The sequence below is a fragment of the Mustela nigripes genome, chromosome 1 (assembly GCF_022355385.1).
Source record: "Mustela nigripes isolate SB6536 chromosome 1, MUSNIG.SB6536, whole genome shotgun sequence".
NCBI lineage: Eukaryota > Metazoa > Chordata > Mammalia > Carnivora > Mustelidae > Mustela > Mustela nigripes.
Genome location: NC_081557.1, coordinates 147,622,888 through 147,642,286, shown reverse-complemented (window position 1 = coordinate 147,642,286; position 19,399 = coordinate 147,622,888). Strand labels below are relative to the sequence as shown.

The 19,399-nt window shown below is 40.6% G+C and overlaps 1 protein-coding gene across 2 annotated transcripts in view; it reads left to right on the top strand.

Annotated features, from left to right (window-relative positions):
• Window positions 1-19,399, top strand: part of TMEM131L (transmembrane 131 like) — a 162,007-nt gene that overhangs the window by 128,042 nt on the left and 14,566 nt on the right. For both annotated transcript variants that reach the window (XM_059375078.1, XM_059375070.1), the window contains exons 21-26: window positions 1,955-2,097; window positions 3,663-3,849; window positions 4,061-4,246; window positions 4,819-4,968; window positions 5,287-5,912; window positions 12,094-12,242. In XM_059375078.1, coding sequence (XP_059231061.1) covers window positions 1,955-2,097; window positions 3,663-3,849; window positions 4,061-4,246; window positions 4,819-4,968; window positions 5,287-5,912; window positions 12,094-12,242 — 1,441 coding nt within the window. The remainder of the gene's footprint in view (window positions 1-1,954; window positions 2,098-3,662; window positions 3,850-4,060; window positions 4,247-4,818; window positions 4,969-5,286; window positions 5,913-12,093; window positions 12,243-19,399) is intronic.

Sequence of the window (19,399 nt, the reverse complement as noted above, 5' to 3'; positions counted from 1 at the left end):
ACACACACACACACCTCTGACCTTGGCTTGGAAAAGTAATTGAAACACTACTGTGTATGTTTTCATTCCACAGTGTTTGGATTTACTCCACTCTCATAGCTGCCTTGCTTGTGCAATTTCTGTAACCCCAAAGGACAATGGACTAAAGATTATTGAGCCCATTGGCTTTTTAAAACTTCTTTTTCTTTCTTTTAAATGACAGAGGTTGCTAACTGATTTAAGCACCTGATGTTTTTCATTGTTTAATCTTTTTCATCTTTAGGTAGTCTGTATTGAGAGTCTTCTTTCAAAAATTTACAGTAAATACAGATCTGTGTTGATGTTCTCTGCATTGGTGAGAGGTCCAATTTTTAATAAATGACATTTTAGTTTCTTTTTAAAGCTTTTCTAGTATCAGCAGGCAAAGACTTTCATATTCTGAGCTTCCTTTAATATATCACATGATTTTTTTCTACAAGTGAATGCCCTGAAAAAGGAAAATGTACTAAAGTTTTTAAAGGAGTGTGTTCTGTTAAGCATTTTAACTTCTCATGCCCTGTAGTGTCTTTCATTTTAAACCCATTCTTCTTTGAAAATCTAAGGTCCGGGGAAGTATAGAGATCAACTTTACCTCATCCCAGGTTAAACTCTCTTGGCTTTGAAAAGTCTAAATTATTTAGAGTACTTAATTTATTTTTGATGTTTCTGTATTGATAGTATTTTTCTATAGACAATAGCATAACATAACTTAAAGCCTTTTTAATGGTGGAAGATTGTTAATTCTTTAGGTAAAGATACAAAGATATTGGGGCACTTGGGTGGCTCAGTGGGTTAAGCCGCTGCCTTTGGCTCAGGTCATAATCTCAGGATCCTGGGTTCGAGTCCCGCATTGGGCTCCCTGCTCAGCAGGGAGCTTGCTTCCCCCTCTCCATCTGCTGCTCCCCCCACTTGTGCTCTCTCTCCTTCTCTCACTCTCTGTCAAATAAATAAATTCTTTAAAAAAAAATACAAAGATATTGGTGTATTTTGCATAATTAGGCATGAATTCCTTCTCTGCTTCTACAGTATTTATGTTAATGAGGACTGGCTTTCACTCTAGTCTGCATCATTTAAACATCTGTCCAGGGCGCCTGGGTGGCTCAGTGGGTTAAGCCGCTGCCTTCGGCTCAGGTCATGATCTCAGGGTCCTGAGATCGAGGCCCGCATCGGGCTCTCTGCTCGGCAGGGAGTCTGCTTCCCTCTCTCTCTGCCTGCCTCTCCATCTACTTGTGATTTCTCTCTGTCAAATAAACAAATAAAAAATCTTTAAAAAAAAAAAAATAAAAAATAAACATCTGTCCATTTAACTTTTTATGTCCTAGCAGTCATGCTTTGAGTTACTGAGAAGGCAAAGCTAGTCTGAATTTGTGTTTGATGACTAAGAACTCGAGTAGATATAGGTTATTTATGGGGAGACATTATAAATCTTTGGTTCAATAGAAACAGTAGGATTCTACTTCTAAAGTTATCCCAAAAGCAGAATTTCCTATAGTCACGATTACAGTATAAACTCCTTCATTCACTCATAAGCACTTTTGGTCAGTTAGTCTAAATTTGGTAATATTTCTCAGAGGTCTCCAATTTTTCAGGGTTCCCCCCCCCCAGTTTTTTTTTTTTTCTTTTTCCCTCTTGGAAGTCCAGTCACCACCCTGGTAGCTGATTATTAGAAAACACGGCTTTGCATTCCTGGTGATGAAGAGCGTTCACTAGTTCTTGCTGTGGGCAGCCTCACCCTTCCTGGTGCTCAGGCAGCTTCCATTGCCCATGGACACCCTCTAATTCCAGGAGATAGCCAGAGGTAACACACTATTTAAACTAATTTCCTCTTTCACAACGATACAACTGTTTGTGTCAGCAAGGAATGTTTAAGTCTAAATACACTGTGTCTTGTGATTCTATTGTAATGCCTTTGTGTTTCTATGTGTTGCCCGAATAGGAATAACTTGACGGTTATTGACATGATTGCTGTGGAAGGGTTCGGAGCCAGAGAGTTACTGAAAGTGGGTGGAAGGCTTCCAGGTGCAGGAGGTTCACTCCGATTCAAGGTGCCTGAGTCCACGCTGATGGATTGCCGGCGACGTGAGTTCATGCGCGTAGCCCTCCAATGGGGAAGGCTTGGTGCTAAAGGCAAGGGCAAAAGGATTCCATAATTGACAGTAAATTCATGGCATTGATACAGATAATTAAATCAGGCGAACATACGAGCATATATGATAGGCTAGTACTACTTAGAAAAATAGCCTTAGATATTTAATCCAACTTAAATGATACCTAGGTAAGAAGTATAATTGCTAAATCATCAGCATAGTGATAGATATTTAAGATAAATAGCATGAAATGTCAGTTTGATTATCAGCTACATCTTCATAAAAAAAAAATCATGTCAAGAAGAGTTAAAGAAGAGTTAAAGATCTGCTAACTGGTAGAATTTATGCAGTAGTGCAAATTCTCCTTATCTGTGTCACCCAGGACAGCAGAGATGTGTGGTTAATGAGCATATAAAAAAAGTATCGCTGGTGTGAGCTGTTAAATTTACTTAATTTTAATTTTAGCCATGTATATCTAGTGACTACTGTATTAGACATTGCAGATTTGGAAACTTATTTAAACATTGCATTAGAAATTTCCAAATTGTGCATGTATTTAAAGCAAATGCTTCTAAAATAGTTATATTAGTTTCAAGAACTTCCTCAGGAACCAAGACAAAAATCAAACAATAGATGTAAAATGTTTTTGGTAAATTCCTTGTTTTCCTATTATTATCTTGAATTTCTGGAACACACTGAAAACATTTTAGTGTAACACCATGCATCCTATGGAGAAAGCTGGTTGGTGAAAGTATTAGATAGTTTGTAGCACTGTCTAATGCCTGATGGGAATTTCTTTTTTAAGAAAACTCTGCTAATTGAGCATTGAGTTTGAAAAGATTTATTGACCTTTTGTGTTCAAAATTCAGAGTATTTACTTTTTTATTCATTCATTCAGTAATTTAGAGTTGACCTTGAAAGATGATACTAAGGAAAATTATAAAAACTACAGACCTAGATAAAATTTTAGTTGTTATATGGAAAAGATTGCAGGTTATAAATTTATAGGAATAATTTAAAATTGTGCTAATTTTTTTTTTTAAACTTTCCATATAAAATGTGGTCTCACTTTGTTGCAGGGACTTAGTGACTTACCCTCTGAATGTAGTGGGTATTTGAACTGTGTTTCTAGAAGCACAGACCTGTGCCCTTAACCAGTCCCTGTTCAGTATGAGGATCCCAGGAGTGAAGCGTGCATGGTGTCTAGGGGTATCCCAGTTACTTGACTTCTGAGAAGAATAAACTTGTAACCTTAACTTTTAATAAGTACAAGAACAAAGAAGAAATTCTAATTACTTTTGGTACCTAGGAAGGTCTTTTAACTTAAGAAAAATCTTAACTTGTTAAATGTTTTTATTGTATCCTGGTAGTGTTAAGAGAATCTATGACTGTTCTAGAAATTAGAAGTCATACTTTGAGCTTACATTGAATTTTTTTTTCACATTTTAATAATATAGGTCATGGTTTATTGATTCAGTAAATGTTGATTCAGTAAATTATTCTGAAATAAATTTTTGCAGTTCATACGTACTAAATATCACTTTTTGTCCTCACTAGAACTGAAAGACAGCAAGCAAATTTTATCTATTACAAAGAACTTTAAAGTTGAGAATATTGGACCACTTCCTATAACTGTGACATCTCTGAAAATTAATGGATATAATTGCCAAGGTTATGGATTCGAAGTGCTAGATTGTCGTCAGTTCTCCTTGGCCCCAAACACATCCCGGGATATCAGCATTGTGTAAGCATTGGGTTTTAACCTCATTTAGGTTTTGTGGTGCATTTAATAATGTGGGGGAAGAAAACCTTTTTTTACATTGGTAAGACATGTTAAGTTGTTTTTATATAAACGTTTATTGTAAGTAAGAAATATGGCTGCTGTTGCAACTATTTTGTTTTGTGCCTAAAATTAAAACAATTTAAGTTCATAAAGATGCATCTTTGCTTATCAGGTTTACTCCAGACTTTACCTCTTCCTGGGTCATCCGCGAGCTGACGCTTGTCACGGCAGCAGACCTCGAGTTTCGCTTCACTCTCAATGTGACCCTCCCTCATCACCTATTGCCCTTGTGTGCAGATGTGGTTCCAGGACCCAGCTGGGAGGAGTCGTTTTGGAGGCTTACGGTCTTCTTTGTCAGGTACGCTACCACCTTCAGGAGAGCCGCATGAAAGTGTATTTTGCTTGGGTGTAAAAAGCATATGAATCATCAAACAGCATATTCAAAGACTGTGAAAGTGAGTGGAATTTACATGGCTTTTTGAACCTCAACATATGTGAAGTAGAGTAGTAACTGATGAGCTTTAAGACTGTAGGAGAGTCACAAGACCTTGAAGTGTAAGAGATCATTGTGCTCCTATACTTCCCTTAGCAGTCGCAGTGGAAAATATGGATGTTTCTGCTGTTGGCTTGGTGCAGTGGCAATTTGAGATTGGAAGACTAGGATGACCTTTCTGGAGTGATTTTATCATGAAAATGCCTTTGAAAATGGAATTGGAATGTCAAACTTACAAATGTGCACATTTTTAGGAACTCGGAGCTTTTTAAATCTTTAATTCACATCAGAATTATGATGTGATACATTTTATGGAATTCATTGCTCTATATTTAGATCTTTTGCATCAACCACTCATTGCTCCTCTGTAAGAGAGCTGGTCTTTTTAATGTCGGTCAGGACCATGCAGTAATGAACCTCCTTGCTTTCTTCCTCAGTTTGTCCCTATTGGGTGTAATTTTAATAGCCTTCCAACAAGCACAGTACATTCTTATGGAATTCATGAAAACAAGACAGAGGCAAAATGCTAGCTCATCTTCACAGCAAAACAATAATCCGATGGATGTAATCAGCTCCCATTCTCACAAGTAAGAATTCTTGTTGTGTGTGTATGTGTGTGAGTTCATCCTTTGATATTACTCGGTTCTGATTTTGAGATAATATAAATAATACTCTGATTCCAGGTTTGTCTTCATAAAATTTTCTTGAAGTCATGGTGTGGCAGCTATAATCGTTTTTACAATAAGATAGACTTCATAGACGGACTTAGTTTGTTAAACTCATGGGCCTTTGGAAGAAGGAGAGCTAGGACCCCTTAATATACCTCTTTCTCCTGGGTCTTGAACCAGAAGGGTAGGGTTTGATTCCATTTGGCTTTCTGTTAAATGTCTTTCTTCTTAATTCAGAAGCAACTGTAAGAACTTTCTTGATACCTACGGCACCTCCGATAAAGGCAGAGGAAAAAGCTGCCTTCCAGTGAACACTCCACAAAGCAGGATCCAGAACGCCCCAAAGAGGAGCCCAGCTACCTACGGTCATTCTCAGAAGAAGCATAAGTGCTCAGTCTATTACAGCAAACACAAACCCAGCCCATCCATCACCAGCAGTGCCATCGCCACTACTGAGGAGAAACAGACTCCAGCCCTGGGCAGCTCCCTGTCTGCCCCGAAGGAGGACGTGTGCACTGAAGTCATGGGTGAGAACTGGATCAGCCTCAAGTATGCAAGTAGCATCAGCGTTGACCTGCAAAAGAATTTAACCCTTTCTAAAAACTTACTGAATAAAGAGGAAAACACACTGAAAAACACAATTGTTATCAATAACACTTCTTCAGAATGTCACATGAAGGAGGGAATACAGACATGTATGTTTCCTAAGGAAACGGACATTAAAATTTCAGAAAACATAGCTGAGCTCAAGGAACGAGAGCTCTGTCCTCTGAAGACCTCTAAGAAACTACCTGAAAATCACTTGCCAAGAAATTCACCTCAATACCAGTCAGACTTGCCAGAGATTTCCAGGAAAAATAATGGTAATCTTTTCATCCTCCTGGATGATTCTTTTTTCTGGTTTGTCTTCCATCTGTTGGTTACAGAATTTGATCTCATCTGTGACTTTAATTTTAATCCCGAATGCTGCATTTTTAGTTTACGCACGAAGTTTTAGCAAAGGTAAAAATGTTGAAATATGGCTTGTAAAATGAGAAGTTGAGGACGAGGCACCACAGTTTTAGAATGTCGTGGGTAAAGAAGCTTACTTTTTATTTTTAGTACATATGTTGAGAGTGATGTGAATGTCGTATTTTATTGTTGGGAGGATATGAACGCTGTTTTTAATTATTTTCTATCATGGATTTGCAAACTCTTGGTGAAAATCAGCCCATAAAATATTTCTGACCGAACAAAACTTACCAACTTTCTATATTTAGCAGCTGCTACCATCTCATGTTTCCTGGCTCTGGTGCTTCTCTGATTGTGTCCCTTGGTTAAAAGAAGACAGATGTTCTCTCACAACAAGTACAGTTAGTGAAGGCATAAGCAGGACGAGACTCAGAAAACATGTAAAATTGTCATTAAGCTGTAACTGACCCCTTTGGTCTTTGGCATAAAAGCCAGTGCTTCTTTTTCTTGGCCATTCTGACCATTTTAATACGCACACTTCTGCACTCATTAAAAGATTTGGGGGGCACTTGGGTAGCTCAGTCATTTAAGCACCCGACTCTTGATTTTGGCTCAAGTCATGATCTCAGGGCCTTAGGATCAAGCCCTATGTCGGGCTTCATGCTCAGTGGGAATCTGCTTGAGATTCTCTCTCTCCCTGTCCCTTTGTACCCCCCCAATAAATAAATCTTTTTTTAAAAAGTCAGATTTTTGACACTTTTTAATCTGGAAAAGCCAGTTACCTTTGTTCTTATTTGAAACATCTAAGTATAAATAGCTTTGTATTTATACTCCCTATTATTGGAGAGAAGGTACAAAAGTGTTGTAGATGGGCCAATTCTGATGAGCTTTAGGCATTTAACTAAAAACCCAAACTGAATTGTAAGTGTTCCATAAGAGGACCTCTCTCGTTGGAAAGAAAGCTGGAGTGCCCTGAGCGGAACGTGGTTTAGGCAGCTGCACCTGTATTCCTGGTGCCTCTCGTTCCAGCGGGCTCACACCATTACCCCAGCCTCAGTGTGTGTTTGAGGCGGACTCCCGTCTGCGAGTCAACAGTGCCCCCTCCACTCCCGCCCCTGCTGGGTTCTCTCCACTCGGCATGGGAGGACACACTCGGAGTGATGCTTTCAACCAGATCTTCAAATGACATCTTAGCATACGTTGTCTAAGCATGTTTCACGGTGGGGCACACAGGGTGCCTCTCATTCTGTTTCTATAGGGCCCAGACCACAAAACCTTTGTGAAAGGGTGAAATTAGGTGGTGAGTCCTACTGGGTTTTTCCTTGTTTTCTCCCATTGAGGCCCAAGCACAGTATTTGACCTCAGCTGCCTTGACACAGACTTAAAATCATAGTTGTTTGGGGTGCTCCTATGATCCATTGCATCCCTGAGTTGTCTGCATAAATGTGGCTCTGAACACCATGGCTGTGGCATTGTGGACAGATGGTGGGGGAAGGACCTTCTGCTGCATCGTGGTTGAAATGTAGAGGCGTGGACCCGAGTTGCAGGCCTGGAGTGGGTCTGAGGGTTTGAATTTGTGCTTCGAGACTTTCCCGTCCAACACTGATATTTAATGCCCAGAGTCGATCCTTGATGACCCCATGTATTAGCACTTCCGCAAGTGTGAGTAAACTTAATGTGGAGTCCAGAAACACAGGATTTGCTTTTATCACCATAGATGGCGGTTCTGCCCAGAATCTTCGCCTCCGGCACAGATTACTAGGCTCTTTGTGTTTTAAATGGAAACACGTATCTCCCCATGCGAAGTCTCTTAAAATTGCTCTTTGGTGGGATCAGTAGCACGCTAAGTGCTGTCAGAGTGATTGTTGATCAGATCAAATAAGAATTGTTGAAAGAACTTTGGCTTCCTACCAGGTTCAGGCCAACGCATTCAAAGGTGCTAATTCACAGGGCTGTGTTTCTCTCCAGAATGAAAGTGTCGGCAGGAGAGTCCTCACAGGGAAAGCCGCTCATTGACTTGCATTTTGTTCTGTTTTCCATTCACAGCACTAGTCTAGGAAATATCAAAGAGGTTTAAAAACTAAACATATTGCCTGCCATCATTTTAGAATTTAAACATTTTAAAGAATTGGCAATTTTAAAAATAAGAAAGGACTGAATAGAGGAATAGTTTGAAGGCAGGGTATGGAGGGGTTTTTTTTTTTTCTTTCTTTCTTTCTTTTTTTTTTTTTTTTCAGTAACATCAAGGGTCTGGGGTTCTTTTTTCACATTTTAAAGGAAAGCATTGTCATAAACTGGCAGATGGTGAACAGGCATATATAATTGGCAGGGAATCCATAATGTGTGAAGAATGCTCAAGGATGAGGAAGCCGTTTATACATGAGAACTTTCCAAGTTTTCACTTCCAACTTTGAGCTTTAGTTCTTTTTTTTTTTTTTGAGAAGTGTTTTTCTTTGTGAAAAACATGTTTCCATCTTAAAATCATTCTAGAATCTGAAGAAAATAGCTTCAGCTTTAGTAGCTGAACTTCGCCCAGCGGATGGCAGGAATCCTCAGTTCTTGCACTTCATTTTCCATGTCCCCCTCCAGAACGGGGATCTTCATCTTGCTCAGGGGAAACCAGCCAGCGTGTTGGCCACATCCTAGCTATTTCTCCTAAATGACACAAATCTTCCGGTAGAAACAAGTCCAGTGATAAGATTGCCTTTGGAAAAAGTGGGGGGCAGGCGGTCAGTTTCCTAAGAGTGCCTGAAGTTATTTTATTAACCTGACAGATGTCCTTGAGGCACCTGAGGAATTGTGTCTTCTATTCTGAGGCTTTTTTATTTTTCCTGAAGGTAACATATCGTGTGAGAAAAAAACGTTCCAAAGCATGTATTAGTGGGTCTGGTGCTACTTGCTCATTTTTTGGGTTGAGAAACCCAGAATATTTTCTGAATAACAGAAATGTGCTTATCCCTTTCCTGTGCTTTCTCTGCCCTTCTTCTGAGAGGCCTGTGATAAATCATAAATTAAAATTCCCCATAAAAATGAAGTCTGTTGACAGATGCTTCAGAGCTCTGTTTTCACACACTTGCTTTTGGCATCCACCTGTCAAACAACAGTTCAGTTTTTCAGACATTTGTTACGTGTTCCAGAGTCTCTTGAGCATCTGACAAAAGTAAAACTTTATATGTCATGTAAATGATCATTTAAATATGTCTCTTTTTCAACTACTTATTATTTTCTAATTGTATAATCAAAATTCTAGATCTGTATGATTTTGATCACATAATTTAAGAGTAATAGCTCTGGAATTAAGGCTAAAGATAAGCAGCTGGCCTCAGCATTACAAAAGAGGAATAGAGGAATAGTTAGATTATTTTCTTGCTTTCTGCTTATATTAATGTGAAGGATAATAAACTTTTAAATTTAATAATGCCCTAAGTCTTGGAATTAACAATACATGAAAGATCTCACTGCATTCGATAGATACCTCCAAATTCTGAAATACCAGTATTTGAGAAATTAAAAAATATAGCCTCATTGTCTTATAGATACTAATAACTTGAAGATTAGCAGTTTGCTCAAAATAAACTTGATTGGATTTGATACCCTAGCAATTTAAGCAGGATTCTGGTGAGTTCACTTGTTATTTGTTTTATTCCCTTTTTTATCTTTATGGCTCAAACACTGACTCTGTGAGATGGGTGTGAGAAAATTATATAACACCATAAATAATCATGCTTAATAAGATGACATGGCTTGGCTTCCACAAAATTTCTAAATTCTTAGATATTGTCATGCTAGAATTTGTCAAAGACTTAATGAAGAACTTGTTAGAATTCCTTTTACAATTGGTCCTGATTCCCAGCCCCATGGGAGGCGTTACTAAGAGTTTGTGTTTTACCACTTTTGGGGGGTAGTTCAGTATTGGATATTAAGTTCAGGTCCTTCCTGAGAAAGTTTAATGATTAATACTTTTAGTGCTGTTCTTGGCCCAATAAAAGCTCAAGGAAATCCATTTTTTTCATGAATTAAGACTCTAGGAAATTTAGTGGCACATTTTTGGGGAGAGTATATGTGTTCTGTTTCATATGTATGGTTTGCAAAATCCAAAGTGATGTCCTTAGTTATGATTTATTTTTCTGTTTCGGACCCTATCATCTTGGCTCTCGGCTCTTTCCTTTACCACTTCATCATGGTGGATATTTTCCTCTGTAGGTGTCTTAACACCCAATTTGTGTCATAGAGGAATTAATCCTTCCCAGTGTTTTTATAGTTACGTAATACTTACACAATTTTCCATTAACAAAATAAAAGTATGCTTACTTGTCAGTGTTATTGGCAAAATGTATGGATCTTGCTTTGAGTGAGGTCAACTTAGGAGTTTCAGAATTGGAGGGCATTTGACTGCTTTCATTCTGTGGGCAGAGACCTACCCCGCTCCAGGGCCCCAAGCAGGGCCAGATTGGAGCCTCTGCAGAAGGTCTGATCAGGCGGGCATCTCACCAGAGCCTGCAGCCTGCTTTGCTGTGAAATCTTTGTACTGTGGTCATCTAAACTTTCTCAGACTGCCCAGGTATGGTAAGGGAATTCCTAAAGAAAAAAGGAGCAGGTGTTGCAATACTTTGTTTCCTATTAGGACCCTGAAGCCAGTTACTGTGGGGTGGGGTTGAAGTTTATCTGACTTTATTTTGAAGTAGGGGATCGAAGAAGAAATACACTGATGAGTGAAGTCACTTGAAAGGAAAGCGGGGAGAATCATTGTTTTCAGGTGAAGTTTCTACCTGCACCAGCTTTTGCCATGTGATTGGCCTGCTGGTCATTGTCAGCTTGTAGGCACTGGTCACCTGGAGCAGGTGAGCACAGACTTTGGAAAGAGGGCCTGCCCGGAAATAGGTCCTTTGTTTTTGATGGGGCCCTTTCCATGTATATGTCCTCCGGTTCCCTCTTTATAACAGTCAGAGTAGGCAGAGAAGGTGGCATTTGCATCTTATAAATCAGGAAACCGAAGCAGCTCGGGAAGCTTGAGATTTCCTTTGAAAATAATTTGTAGCTATGTAGTCATTACTAGAAGGCAAGTCCTTAGCCCCTCTCCCCCTTCAACTTTAAAAAAAAAAAATGTGATAAAATAGACATAACATAAAATTTGCCATTGTAACCATAAAGCTCAGCAGCATGAAGCACATTCACAGTGCTGTACAGCTATTACCATCATCCATTTTCAGCACCTTTTTGCCATCCCAAAAAGAAGGTCTGTACCCATTAAACAGTAAGTATTTATATTTCCTCCCCCCAGCCCCTGGTAGCCACCATTCTACTCTTCATCTCTCTGATGACTCTAGCTCCCTCAAACAAGTAGAAACATTCAGTGTTGGTCTTTTGGGGACTGGCTCATTTCACTCAGCATAATGTCTTCTGGGTTCATCCATGTTGTGGCATGTCTCACAATCTCATTGCTTCGTCTTTTCCATCTCTGCCGTTCTTGAGTGTACAGTTCAGTAGTGTTAAGTATAGTCATGGTGTTGGGCACTGATTTGTTCCTCTTTAAGGCTGAGTGGTATTCCATTTTTTGTGTACCACATTTCTATACTTCTTTCCTTCCATCCATGGACATTTGGGTTGTTTCTACCTTTTGTTTCTTATGAATGATGGTGCTGTGAATAATGGGGTACCTCCTCACCTTTTTTCCTTGACCTCTTTTAAAGACTGTTTGTAGGGGCGCCTGGGTGGCTCAGTGGGTTAAAGCCTCTGCTTTCGGCTCAGGTCATGATCCCAGGGTTCTGGGATCGAGCCCCACATTGGGCTCTCTGCTCAGCAGGGAGCTTGCTTTCCTTCCTCTTTCTCTGCCTGCCTCTCTGCCTACTTGTGATCTCTGTCAAATAAATTTTTAAAAAAAATCCCTTTAAAAAAAAATAAAGACTGTTTGTAGAATTCTTCAGGTAAGCCCATTTTTACTGGTAAACATACCTAGAACATCATGAATGTCAGGAACAATCCTCAGGTCTAAATATCATTAGGGTAGATGGCTTGGTGTAGGAAAGAGATTTAATTATGGAAACGTGAATGGAAATAATTAGCTAGAGATTCAATCATTTTTATTTATTCAAGGGAATAACCAGCAAGTGCCTGTCAAGAATGAAGTAGACAACTGTGAAAGTTTGAAGAAGGCTGACACAAAGTCTTCCTCAGAAAAGAAGATTCACAAAGCATCGAAAGAAGACATTTGTTTTGAGAAACAGGATGTACCTTCAGTCGAGGTCTGTATTTCTTTTTCTCTTGCCTCTTAGAACAAAATCCATATTTAGGGCTGAGAGTGCAGGTATCGGTCTAGTAATTGTACATGTGTATTTCATACCTCTCAAAGGGGGTTAGTTATCATGCATTTGAATTTGCATTTATAAATTGTGAGTTTGAGGTGCTTGGAAAGTTTTATTTATTTTCTAATTATAATAGGAGATACTAAAATAATTTATAGTAACATCAGATAGCTTTTATTCTCAAAGGAAACTGTTCTTAAGCAAATGAGTTACCTTCTGGCAAAGCTGATGGAGTAGAAGCAGTTCACCTGTCTCTTCTCTCCAGTTTTGTCACCCAACATCCATTTTAGAGCCTGCTCTTGCTGAATTGGAAGCATAAGCCAAATGCTCAGGAGAGGAATGCCTGTCTGGCTTAGGTGAGTGGGCCTTAGTACAACAGAATATCAGAAGAGAGTGCGTAGTTGGACACAGAGTTAGTTGGACACAGAGTTGCACATTGTGCTGGAGAGCAGAACCAAGCCCTGTATCTCAAAGGTGAAAGCAGACAGGTCCACGATCAAGGTGGGAAAGGTATTTAGGAGAATTTATCTAGTTTACATCAGAACAGAAGTATTCATGTATTAGTATAAGCCCAGTGGAAAAAAAATAGCATTCTAACTACGCTGATATTGATACATACCGTGTACTAAACACACGCGCGCGCGCCGAGTAAAAGTGAATGAAAGGAATAGAACATGGAAGACAGGGAAAGATCCTAATCTAGAAGAAAGCCTAACTTTGAGAATACTTCATACTACAGATAATGTACTCAATAAAATAAGAGTTTTTTTTTAAAGGCAAATTAAGATTCTAGGATGAGATTTTTAAAAGAGATATTATAAAAGCTAAGTAACTAAATGAAGACCCAAACGACATTTTACAGACAGCTGCCAAAAATGGAATTGCTGACCCTGAGAAAGGCTTTGAGATCATCAGGGTGAGTGTGAAGGAAAAAATTGAAGAGCTGGAAGCATTTAGATATGGGACAAAGAAAGACAAAGCAGTCCAATGTAAGAATAATGAGTGTTTCAGTAAGTGGCCCAACAAATGGGTCTGAAGGTATTCAGAGAGGTAGTAGAAGAATACGGTCCTGGTAGGAGGGCAGAACTGAATTTATGGAATGGAAGGGCACACTATATAGAGGAAAAATTGATATGTAATAATGGATATAGGCAGAGCCTGGCTAAATTACTGATCTTAAAACATAAACAATGGTGCAAAGTTAGGAAGATGGAGAAACACTCACTCAGGCTCACTCCAACTTCATGGAAGCATCTGATCCAGGGAACAGTGGAGCCATACCATTCAGAGAATAAAAATGTGAACAGGAATATTCCAGTCAAGGAAACACTCAAGTACAAAGGCAGCAAGGAAGAGGCATCCTTAAACACAAGTGAACTCATCATGAGCTTTTCTTAAAAAATGAAGTTAATGAAATTTAGCCGACCAAGATAGATGTAAAAATAAAGACGCAGGACTACAGAAGTTGTGTTAGTGGTCTGTTGTTGAGATTTCTCTCCATTTTATATCTAGATCTAAGACGAAACATTTGGCAATTATAATTGCAGAACAGATTGCGTATATTACAACTTTAATAAAGCAAAAAAGTAACATAAAGCTGCAGAAACAGGAGGTGATATTGAATGGTAGGTGACAATGAGTTTTAATTCAATGGTAGAGAGTCAATACTGTGTAAAACTGAACATATTGAACAGGGTGAAAACTTGGGAAAATGTCTTTCATGGTCTTTTGCCTAACCTTAGAGAGATCCTTAAGGCACTAATACAGCATGTGGAGAAGAAATAATTATTTGAAAGTTGGCAGTTCCCTGGATTCTACTTCAGTTTCTTATGTTAAATTCAAATAAAACTGAACATTAAACTTTTATTTTAAAATAATACATTGTCGTGATCGCTTCAGCAGGACATATACTAAAAAAAAAAATAATAGTTGTCCCAGTATTATAAATTATTCCCATCATCTGTGTTGCCATCCAAATGTGTCTGTAGGTTCATAGAGAGATGGCAAAAACAAGATCTGCCAAAAAATCAATGGCAGACTGTTATTCTGAGTAGTGGTGTTTGCAGTGATCTTTTTCCTTCTTTATATTTCTGTATTTTTGCTTAAACTTTATAACAAACACAATTTTTCATTTAAATAACATGAAAATGATGCAAAATAAATATATCCTAGACATCTCAAACTGGGAATTTGTAGTCTTTTAAGGACAAGACATGTCCAATAGTTAAGTGCCCCCTCCCAATCAGGACAGAGTGGAAGGGATTTCAGAGAGTGAAAAGTCAGGTGAGCCTGTAGCGGGCACAGGAAGCTCCTAGAGGAGGGAGAAATGTGGACAGGCAGAGAAGGGAAGGTAGGCAGTGGCCCCACTGAGCCCCACGGCATAATCAGGAGGAGTAGGAAATCTTTGGGAAGAGGCTCAGTCAGGAAGGGGAAGTAATGTGAGGGAAAATGGGAGTCATTCCAAATGCAAAGGCCTTGGCTCACCAATTTCAAGTCTGGACCTTCTCCACTCCTCCTCGGCTGGAAGGGCAGACAGGGAACTCGGTGAGCCCGGGAGTCGGAAGTGACGGTGTCTGTAGAGAACCAGAGAGAGCATGGTTGCTTGTCTGTTAAGGAACTTTAGAGCCCGAGTCTTAAAAGCACATGTGTCCAAACAGAACATCTTTTTGGAAGATTTGGCTTCAGGGTGTCCAGTTTAGGGGACCCTGGTGCAAAGGACAGGGAGTAGGGAAGGTTTCTGGACTGGGGGGGGTGGATGGAGTGAGGGTGGGTAAAAATTGGAAAACAGCCTTGAGGCTGAGATTTTCTTGAAGGTCACAATAATGTTTTTCAATTCAGGTTTGCAAAGATGGGCAGAATGCCTATTACAGAGATCATACAGCACAGTTTTGTAAATGCTTGAATGAATGTGTGAATAATGGGTTTCTGGAAGATCAGTGTGAACATTTTGGAGGCTGGGCTGGAGGGGGCAGGAATGGACACCAGCTCTCTTCTAACAAGGAGGCTGTTACTTGACTGGGAGGTGTGATGTAAGGCTGCGCTTGGGCAGGAGCAAGGGGGAAGGACAGGAAGAGTAGGTAAGAGTCTAGAAGAAAAACTAACAGGATTTCCCTGTCCCTAATTGCATAAAGAGAGGAACTGTCTTCTCTTACATAACTATTTGCAAAAATAACTCCTAAGTTTTAAGTCCAGCTAATGAGAAGATGGGGAATTTCTGACTTACACAACAAGTTCATTTTTCTGTTTACCAAAGTCGTGTTGCTTGTTAAGAGCATGGACTTTGCAGCCACAATTGTTGGGTTTGAATCCTGGTCATCATTTATTTGCTCTGTAACATTGGGTGAGTTACTTAATGCTGCAGTTTCCTTATCTGACACATGAGGGTACTAAGAGCATGCCTCCCTCCTAAGTTTGGGAGGAATGGCTGAGTTAACATGATAAATGCTTGGAGTAGCTCACGTACCAAGCACTGACCAGGGGTCAGCCCAAAGAGAATGACTGTGTGATTGCGACCGACAGCGGGTGTTACAGAACCAGAAAACTAGGTATTATATGGCAAACTTGGGCCTAGAGCTTGAGATGTGGGAGCCGTGGAGGTTAGAACTGAGAGGCAGCACCGAGTTCTCTGCGATGTGTGTGCACAGGGAAAGCAGGGCCGGAACATGATGCTGGGTGGTGGTGAAGCTGCAGGTGGCCCGAGGGTGCAGGTATAGCAGATGTACAGAAAGCGAGGCCCTTGAGACTATGAAGGGCCATGCTCTCCGCAGCAGAAAGAAGATCTGTGAATTTGGGGGAAGAGGGAATGGGTCAAGGAAAGAAGTGAACCTCAGCAGCCCTTTGCCAGGGGCTTCAAAACTTCCATGTGGCCCTGCGTGAGATGGAAGCCAGCCCTGAGGTGTGACCACGCAGTGGCTGACGGCCTGCATGAGGGTGGAGCAGCCAGGACTCGCGCCAAGTCCGCAGGTCCTTCTGAGGGCCCTTAGGAGGGGGGGCCCCCGAGGAACCCTGCCTCTTGGTGCTTCTATGAGTGGGCGCCATTCCTGGACTTCAGACACCGCTTCCCACCCCCACCCCCACGCCAGACTCAGCCCTCTACGCTTGTGTCCTGTTGTTTTCTTCTCTGGGTATTGTCACCATTCGATCTTTGGGGTCCCAGGCCTTGCCTTTTCTCTATCCCAGGAGCGCAGACTCGGCTTGTATACAGTCCCAGTAATTGGGTAAGCTCCTCCTTCCTTTTCTGGTCCGGAGCCCGTACATCGAAAGATGGCAGCCAGCCCTGCAGGAAAGCTGCGGGGAGTTGGAGGATCTGGGGACCGTAGACCCCATCTTTTTTTTTTTTTTGGCTGTCTCCGTGACTCACCCAGTTTTGCTAAAAGCTCTTCTTTAAAACCCTGTGAGTATGCTTTCCATTTCATTGTTCATTTGAAGAAATCGTTCTCAATAAACACATTCCCAAGGGCAGTACTCAGTGTTTGTTTTTCTTGTACATTCTTAGGGCCTAACTTTGCAGCTTAGAAAATTATATAAATCTGTCTATAGTATGTGGAAACATTCCTCTAGATTTATTGGCAAAGAAGATTGAAGCCCAGATTTGAGAGCTACAAACTAAATTTTAACCCTAACCCTGCTGTTTTATTTTTTAAAGATTTTTCTTTCTCTTAGAAAAGGAACTCATGATTATTACAATAGCATAGAAAAGGGGGTGAGAAAAGTCTATACAAAATGAAATACTTTGTACATTTTTCTGTATTTTTCATGCAACTTTTTAAAAAACTCAGGACCATCATTATGTATAGGTAGCTTTCTTAATAATGTTATAATTCTACACTTTCTCATGTTCAGAACAAGGGGAACTTTGTTTCCAGTGGTTATATAACATTCCATCATTTAACTATGCTCTAATCCTAAACCATTCTCTTGCGGTCAGACATTAAAGTTATTTACAGCTTTTTATTTTCATAAATAGCACTCTGATGATTTACATTGTTCTGAAGTCTTCCCTAGATACCTAAAGAATCCTTGTTAGAGATTTCTAGAAGTAGAATTGAAGAGTGTCTTCCTGCGTGCCCCAGATTGTTTTCTGGAAAGGTGGTCCCAGTTCTCATTCACATCAATGCCATGGGGCAATGCTGGCCTCCCACCAGCACTGTGCATTCATTGTTCCTTGCAAAGACTTGGTCAGTGTGATGGAAGAAAGTTTTCATTTTCATTCCAATTTGCATCTCTTACCAGGGAAAAGTGAGTGCTTTCCTTCCTTTCCTTTTTTGCAAAATTCTGAAAAAATAAGTTAAAAGGTCATCCATCCAAAATCCTAGCCCTGAAATCTCTCCCTCCCTCGCTCCCTTCTTCCTTATCTTCTTTCTTTCTTATAATTTGGAACTGAATGTCTCACCCAGTTCCACTTGTGCTGCCCAGAGGCAGACTCTGTTAAGAGCCCTGTCTCCCTAGCCCGCTCCCGCGCCAGCCCTCTCCTGGTGTCTGCAGACACAGACAGGCAGTACAAACACACTTGTGTTTTTTAAAACCAGCACGGAAAGATGAGCTACAAGCTGATCTATAATTTTCCTTTCCTAAAAGCATACTTTATTGTTAAATATTTTGGATGGAGTCTTCATGGTTTTTAGCCTTTTATATTTCTTTTGCAAATTTGCATGTCGTGTGCTTTGCCCACTTTTCTGTTGCCCGTGTTTTTCTTATTTTCCGTCAGAACATATGGCACAGTATTGACTCTGCTTATCAGAAGCAATGTGTGGTTTTTTTCCTTCGTCTGCCCTTCCCTCTTATTTTTTATTTGCTGTTACTTCTATACAGCAGCTCGAAGAATGTTTTGTGGAGTCAGTGATTCCTCTCCTTTGATTTCTTTGTTTGCTTTTATTGAAGTTTCAGGAAATCTTTTTATTTGCCCGCCGCGTAATCCGTGAGAATAGGACATCTTCTATAAAGTGCTGGCTCTGTGTCAGGTTGCTTGCTTCTCACAACAGCCCGTTGAAGAAGATGCAGGAAATGGAGGCAGAGAGAAGCTGAGTGACTTGCTCAAGATCGCACAGCCAGTAAAAAGCGTGGGGTGAGCTTCAGTCCAGGCTGTTTGACCTCAGAGCTGCAATCTTACTTGCAACTCTCCCTGGGCTCTTCCCCTGGTTGGGCCCGCCTCCCCCCCTCTTTGAGGCTCCCTCTCCACCAAAAAGCAAAGAGCCAGAGTCTCCTTTTATTCTCCCTTTCATTTCTTGACAGGTCTGTTGCTTTGGGTCTCTGGTGTCCTCCCCTGCCCCCCGCCCGCCACCATCTGCTACATCCAGGGCTGGCCTGTTCACCTCGAGCCCATCCAGGGCCCTTCCTCACTGCTGTTCTTCCCTCCCTTGCTTTCCCCCACCACACACAAGTGTGCACACACACACACAAAGGCCATTCACTCGTTTTTCATTCCTCCATATGTCCTCTGTCTCTTCCCCCTTTTGTCCTCACTCTTTTCCGTGTCTCACTTTGTTTGCTCATGGATGTTGCTTCTCGTTCATTCCACACACCCGAGTCCAGCGTGCTGAGCACTCTTTGGGTAATCACTCTGGCTCATATTCAGAGACAGCAACCATGCCTCGGACCGCCCTGTTCCACGTCTCTGTAGTTCCTCTGGTTTGCACAGAATGGCATCTCTCACCAGACTGATCGGAGAGAGGCAGCCAAGTGTCATAGTGGCCGCTGACCAGTTCACTCTTTCTCTGACCCCTCTTAGAAACAGATCCTTTCTTTGTATGTGACTCTCGAGGGACAGAAAGGCTCAAGGACTTGTGTGATGAACAGTTTTTCTTGGCCCCAGGAGAGGGGAATCCTTTTCTCTCCCAAAGCTGGAAATATACAAGGACCAGTACATGAATAAATACGGTAGATAGCCAATGTTTAACTTTGGAGAATGTCTGATCATATGTTATTAATGTGTTTGTTGAGCCTCAGACTTCAGCAGTTAGCATTAAGATCCTGTAAGATAGGGCTTTGTGTGTTTAACCTGTCTTGTTTTTAGAATACCTTCAGAATCAGAAAAAAGTTAATACTTAACATACTTAACATAAAGTTAACATACTGGGGGAGAAACTAAAGGAGTATTA